This window comes from Nerophis ophidion, linkage group LG08, assembly GCF_033978795.1.
Source record: "Nerophis ophidion isolate RoL-2023_Sa linkage group LG08, RoL_Noph_v1.0, whole genome shotgun sequence".
NCBI classification, from domain to species: domain Eukaryota; kingdom Metazoa; phylum Chordata; class Actinopteri; order Syngnathiformes; family Syngnathidae; genus Nerophis; species Nerophis ophidion.
Genome location: NC_084618.1, coordinates 54,798,196 through 54,805,507, shown reverse-complemented (window position 1 = coordinate 54,805,507; position 7,312 = coordinate 54,798,196). Strand labels below are relative to the sequence as shown.

Below are 7,312 nucleotides of genomic sequence, written 5' to 3'. Positions count from 1 at the left end.
AAGTGCGTGGATTGCGCAGAGTGAATTGTTTTTATACTTGCGAATCGTTTCTAATTGAAGACAATTGTTCTTTATATGTGCATGTCTTTGGAGGTGAGAGGAAGCCGGAGTACCCAAAGACATGCACCTGGGGATAGGTTGATTGGCAACACTAAATTGGCCCTAGTGTGTGAATGTGAGTGTGAATGTTGTCTGTCTATCTGTGTTGGCCCTGCGATGAGGAGACTTGTCCAGGGTGTAACCCGCCTTCCGCCCGATTGTAGCTGAGAGGTACGGGCGCCCCCCCAAAGGGAATAAGCGGTAGTAAATGGATGGATGTTCTTTATATGCATTAAAATGTTTTTATATTTGCAAATCCTGAGTCTTTTGGTCAAATGTTTTTTCAATTAGGCTAATTTCGCATAACAAGTTATTTTTCTAATTCATACCTAGGATAGATAATCCACATTAAAAAACATTTTTGACATTTTTCTTTAAGGCTGAAATTTGAGCAAAAAAGTGACAAAAAAAATATGAAACCAAAACATTTTGGGACCTTTCAAAAACTTGTATGTCCTAAAATTCAAATCAAAACCACAACCACCACCACCCAGAAGCAAAGACAGGAATATAAAAGATGTTTTATTCAAATAACAAATCAATGTCACGAAAATTTCACTCCGGAAGCTTGAAAGAAAACCTAGCAGGACAGAATGGCTAAAAAGTGAAAATCAACCACAGCGTCTTCACCTCTTCTTGAAGCCATATTTCTTCCTTTCATAAAACAGATCCGTTTTAGAGCTGCCTAAATTCACAATTTTTGGACAGCCATCTCGCTGTAAAAGAAAAAAAACAAAAGTTTAAAAGAAAAATCCCTGTGGTCTTGACATGTGTGAGGACTCACATCTTTCTCCTGAATGGTACACTCTTTACAGTAGTATGCGTCGGACACCCCGGGCCCTCCACAGATGACGCAGCGGCCCTGGTAGGAGCCATAGTTGCACTCGTCACAGATGCGTACCAGTGTGCACGGCCTCACGTAAGAATCACAGATGACACACTTTCCATCACCTACGAGACACAGCGAAAACACAAACAATTGGCTTATTTGGACAATTACAGCGTTATTGCCTTTTATTCAGTTCACTTAACATATGTCAGAAATCTGTTTTTTTTTTAAGTCAAATACTTTTTAAACATGCAATACTAATCTTATCTTTAATAAAAGATTACTGTGGTAACAACTCTTGCAAACCTTACCTTATAACGCTGCTGCAAAAGTACATTTATTTTGGAGATGAAAAAAGTATAATTATGTATGCAATTATGTATGTAAGCATCACAGAGTAAAAAATATGTGCATAGTTTTACTCTGATCTTAGTTTTATACCACATAATACACTGAACAAAAATATAAAAACACCACTTTTGTTTTTGCTCCTTTTTTTCACGAGTTGAACTAAAAGATCTAAAACTTTTACTATACACACAAAATACCTATTCCTGTCAAATATTGTTCACAAATCTGTGTTAGTGAGCATTTCTTCTTTGCCAAGATAATCCATCCCACCTCACAGGTGTGGGATATATCAAAAGATGCTGATTAAACGGCATGGCTATTGCACAGATGTGTCGTTGGCTGAACACAATAAAAGGCCACTCTGAAATGATTATCACACAGCACAATGCCAAACATGTCGCAAGTTTTGAGGGGGCGTGCAGTTGGCATGCTGACTGCAGGAGTGTCCAAGAGTGTTTCCCGTGAACTGAATGTGGGGGCGGTAGTCATGGGTTGATGAGGCTTCATGTATTGTTTTGACACATTCCAAAAATGTATTGATACTGTGTCAATAAATACTGATATCTGCTGAACATTAAAAATCCCTACAGGCAACCTATGGACCAACTCAACCGACACTGATTTTATGACATAGTATATACAATAATATAAACCAAGTCAGTGTATTGGAATTAGGATTATTTCATATCTTCATTTAAATAAAAATATATTCGTATCTTTTTAGATACAATCAATAAATAATGTGAACATGCATCATAACGTGGAAATCTAAGAGAACGGGTTGTGAATGAGAATACCCGTGGACTGGAAAAAAAATGCATTTTTATTTTTTTACATGCGCTTTGAATACGCACTGCTGATTGATTGAAGCTTTTATTAGTAGATTGCATAGTACAGTACATATTCCGTACAATTGACCACTAAATGGGTACCCGAATACGTTTTTCAACTTGTTTAAATGGTGGTCCACGTTAATCAATTCATGGTAAAAAGGTAATGGGTTTGAACTAGATTTGAACAAGTGCCCTAAGGAACACAACTGCGGTCCTTCACTCTACCAACTGAGTTATTGAAGGGATTGGTTGTTACCATTTTTTAATGTAACCAATCGGATGGCTGTGTGGGTAGGAAAATGCTAAAAAGTTTCCAGTGGAAACTTTGAGAGAACAGGATGAAACGACAAGGAAATGAACACAAATACCCTTTTTTCCGATATATGATCAAAATATTCCCACACGGCGGAAATGATCTCCGACGACGATGAATTACAAATGACCAACGACAGAAGTACGGCGATTCGTTGACAAATGCGCTTCCTTATAAACACAGTTTGGCGCGCAGACGTCAGTGCGACACAGTTCGCATATCGGTCACGTGACTTTCTAAAGGCGGCCCGCGCACCGACACAGGGTTTCACTCTACGAGCTCGACGCATGCGCCGATGCATCTGTGTTGCCGGACCCATCACTATGGGGCGGCATAGCTTGGTTGGTAGAGTGGCCGTCCCAGCAACTTGAGGGTTCCAGGTTCGATTCCTGCTTTCGCCATCATAGTCACTGCCGTTGTGTCCTTGGGCAAGACACTTTACCCAGCTGCCCACACCGGTTTGAATGTAACTTAGATATTAGGTAAAGCGCTTTGAGTCAGTAGATAAAAGCGCTATATAAATATAATTCACTTTAATGTTCATTTCTTTACCCTATGCATTTCAGAGAATTTGGCAGTACATCCAACCGGCCTCACAACCACAGACCATGTGCAATCACACCAGCCCAAGACCTCCACATCAAGCAGGCGCACCTTCATGATCATCTGAGACCAGCCATCCATACAGCTGCTGCGACAATTGGTTTGCATAACAAAAGCATTTCTGAACAAACTAATTTGCATGCTCTCGTCCTCACCAGGGTCTCAACCTGACTGCAGTTCGTTGTTGTAACCGACTTGAGTGGGCAAATGCTCACATTAGATGGCGTCTGGCACATTGGAGAGGTGTTCTCTTCACGGATGAATCCCAGTTTTCACTGTTCAGTGCAGATGGCAGACAGCGTGTGTTGCGTCATTTGGGAGAGCGGTTTGCTGATGTCACTTTTGTGACCATAACCCCACGCCCATGGTGGGGCAGGTGTACGTGATGGACAATGAACGCAAGTGCTTTTTATTGATTCTGTGGCCCATTATTGTGCCATTCACCCTAGACCATCACCTCATGTGGCAGTGAGCAAGGATCTATACACAATTCCTGAAAGCTGAAAACATCCCAGTTCTTACATGGCCGGTATACTCACCGAACATGTCACCCATTGAGCATGTTTGGGATGCTGTGGATCGGCGTATATGACAGTGTGTTGCCAATATCCAACAACTTCGCACAGCCATTGTGGAAGAACGGACCAACATTCCAAAGGCCACAATAAACAACCTGATCAACTCTATGCAAAGAAGATGTGTTTCATGCACTGCGTGAGGCAAATGATGGTCACACCAGATACTGACTGCTTTTCTAACCCTCACCAGACCCTCAATAAAACAAAACTTCACATTTCAGAGGGACCTTTTATTGTGGGCAGCCTAACATCTGTACAATAATTATGACGTTTAATATGAGGTTGGATTAATTATCTTGGCGAAGAAGAAATGGTCGCTAACACAGATTTAGACAGATTTGAGAAATATATTTGAGAAGAATAGGTATTTTGAGTATATAGTAAAAGTTTTAAATCTTTGAGTTGAACTAATGAAAAATGGGAGCAAAAACAAAAGTTTTCCATTTATATTTTTCTTTTATTTTCAACATCTTAAAAATATAGCGAGAATTCACCCTATTCTCCTTTGGGGCAATACGTTCATGTTTTTAAGAACAAGCTTAAGACTCACTTTTTTGATTTGGCTTTTACTGAATACTTATTCATTTTATTGAAGTCATTTCTACTTTACTTTTTATTATTTAGTTCTGCTAGATTTTATTTGGCTCCATTTATTTATATTTTCAATGTATGCATATATATTTTTATCTTTGTGCGTTTTATTTGTATTTCATTCTTTACTCTTATTCATGGTTATTACTATATTACATGTTTTATCATGTTTACTTTCCAGTGTTCCTTGGAGAGGAGACCTCTGCATCAGGATTTTATTGGCCATGCCTGTGGGGGTGCTTTGTGTCAGCTTCCTGGTGGCCATGGTCTGATGACCTCCTGATGCAGCTGGCTCCTGTGATAGTGTTTCTTCATCTGGCCCTTCTGTACTCATCCATGCATGGATTTGTTCATGTGTGTGTTTATGTGATTAAGGATGGTGGAGGGTTTGATTGATTGAATTGATTGATTGAAACTTTTATTAGTAGATTGCACAGTTCAGTACATATTCCGTACAATTGACCACTAAATGGTAACACCCGAATACGTTTTTTAACTTGTTTAATTCAGGGGAGTCATTGGGGCATTGTATTAAGTCTGTACAGCACTTTGGGTCATATTTATGTATGAAAAGCGCTTTATATATGAAGTTTGATTTGATGTATGTACTTTTAAAGCAAGTAAATAAATATCTATGTACTGTATGCAAGTATGTATGTATGCAAGTACGCTCAAAGTTCTTTATAACTTGGATGTTGGGGTCCATAAAATCCTGGTCACACGTTGCATGAAACTATGTTTTTTTTCATCATTTTTTTTAATATTACAAAAAAATAAGATGATGCCGACTTATGTGGTGAAAACATTGGGGGTTTGCAGACTTACCAAGACATTGTGGTTTAAGTGTATGAGTTCCTGTCTTGTTTACGGTGAACAATTGCGTGACTCATTCTTTAAGTTGTTTATATCCTTCTTTGCATTGTGGTTCATTCTTGCTTGACCGTTGAAACTGCATAGTCCTGCTTTGTCGCAGTTGTACTGATGCATTTTTTTCGAAGGTGGCATGCGTCAATGATTTTCTTTTTTTTTTTTAATAAAACTTGGCTAAAAGATTTTAACGGGTGTAGAAGTACTTTTTTTTAGCACATTCAACAAATGTGAGTGTGAATGCTGTCTGTATATCTGTGTTGGCCCTGCGATGAGGTGGCGACTTGTCCAGGGTGTACCCCGCCTTCCGCCCAAATGTAGGTGAAATAGGCTCCAGCACCCCCGAGACCCCGAGCGGGACAAGCAGTAAAAAATGGATGGATACAACAATAATGATGTGTTCAACGGTGATACAGTGATTTTGCTCACAGTAAATGGAATATGAAATTTTAATATAGTTGCATGCCTAATGCATATACATATGTAAGTATCTAATACAATGCATAACCTACATATCTACATCACGGTCTTTTACAATGTAACATACTGTAATACATATTTTCCTTATTGAAATAGTAAAGTGAATGGGTAGGGCTAAATAATATGTTCTTATTTGTATACATTTTCGGACATTTCGATAAGTGTAAACATTTTATGTTCCTTTATTTAACTTGTAAAGCATGTCCGAAATACATTTAAAAACACTACAATTACCAATGTTTTCAGTTAGTAGTTTAAATGGTATATTATGGGTTTAAAACACACTTTGGCTTCCAGGTCTTAAAAAGAATAGGAGGGGAGTTTATTATACTCACATTTCTCGCAAAGTCTGCCGATGGCTGCAGAATTGAAACAGAACAACAAATTAAGGAAAAGCACACCACACCACATTGGTATATTCTGCATTTCAATATTTACCAACACAAAAGCAATACAACTCCATAAGAAAATATGCTATTGTTATGTTGTAAGCATTTCACCAATCTCACGCACTTTGCAAATTTGGACGCGATCTAACAGAAAAACCGTCTCCCAACACTGCGTAGATGGCATCAAGGCCTATTTACCCAAGCACGAGGGTTGGGAAACGAAGGTGTTTGGCGAGGGAAGTGCGGTTGCGCATTTTGCAAATTTAATGTCAAATCAAATCAAATGTTTATTGAATTCATCACTATACAGTGTACATCCACGACTAAACTACTGACTAAACTACTACCACCACTTGGTTTACTATTTATAAAATATAATAATGTAGGGTTACCTGGAACTTGAAATAGGCCACCCGGCCTGAATCCACACTTGGCAGTAGTTTAGTTGTGAATGTACACTGTATAGTGATGAATCCAATAAACATTTGATTTGATTTGACATTAAATTTGCAAAATGCGGTTGCGCTGAGATGGCGACTTGTCCAGGGTGTACCCCGCCTTCCGCCCGATTGTAGCTGATATAGGCGCCAACATCCCCCGCAACCCCAAAAGGGAATAAGCGGTAAAAAATGGATGGATGGGTTGCGCATTTTGCAAATTGCGCGCCATTGGTATTGTGCTTACAACATCGTTACACGTTGCTAAACCAACTCCAATGCTAAATTTCAATGAAGTCTTTTTTTGACTTATTGATTAAAACTTTTATTAGTAGATTGCAAAGTACAGTACATATTCCGTACAATTGACTACTAAATGGTAACACCCGAATAAGTTTTTCAACTTGTTTAAGTCGGGGTCCACGTAAATCAATTCATGGGCCATTCATTTGTGGCTAGCAATTTGATAGCATTAGCTTGTTTGAATAGGACGGATATTGGCTAGTTAAAAACAAAACAATACGAAGTTACATAATGTATGGAACAATCGAATTAAAACGTACCAACACCAGCTTGTTTTCGGCAGAAGATCAAATCTGGATGATGCTTTGCCATTGTTGGCTAACGTGCTGCGAACGTAGCGGAACAGCTTCAACTTTTACCTTTGACCTCTGCAACCATTTTACACGGATTGACATTACCGCCACCTACTGGCTCAAACTGGAAATTGATTGCTTTATCCTCTCAGGTACATATAAAACAAACCGTAATTGTACATGTTTGACACTTTATTTCAAACAAAATCTTTTTAAAATATTTTATATAATTAATTGTATTTTTATAGGTAAGTCATTCATCCATTCTTGTAATTATCAACACACCTGCTTAATTTAGCAAAATATTTGTATGTACTTTAAGGACTCGCAAACGTTGCGGTATAAA

The 7,312-nt window shown here is 38.5% G+C and overlaps 1 protein-coding gene across 1 annotated transcript; it reads right to left on the bottom strand.

The window, feature by feature from the left end:
- Positions 1-608: 608 nt before the first annotated feature.
- On the bottom strand, positions 609-7,073 carry phf5a (PHD finger protein 5A). The gene is made up of 4 exons (XM_061908968.1): positions 6,934-7,073; positions 5,880-5,903; positions 884-1,050; positions 609-815 (listed from the first exon to the last, which is right to left on the bottom strand). The coding sequence occupies exons 1-4, from the start codon at positions 6,983-6,985 to the stop codon at positions 726-728; spliced, it is 333 nt and encodes a 110-aa protein (XP_061764952.1). The 5' UTR covers positions 6,986-7,073; the 3' UTR covers positions 609-725.
- Between the last annotated feature and the right edge of the window lie 239 nt (positions 7,074-7,312).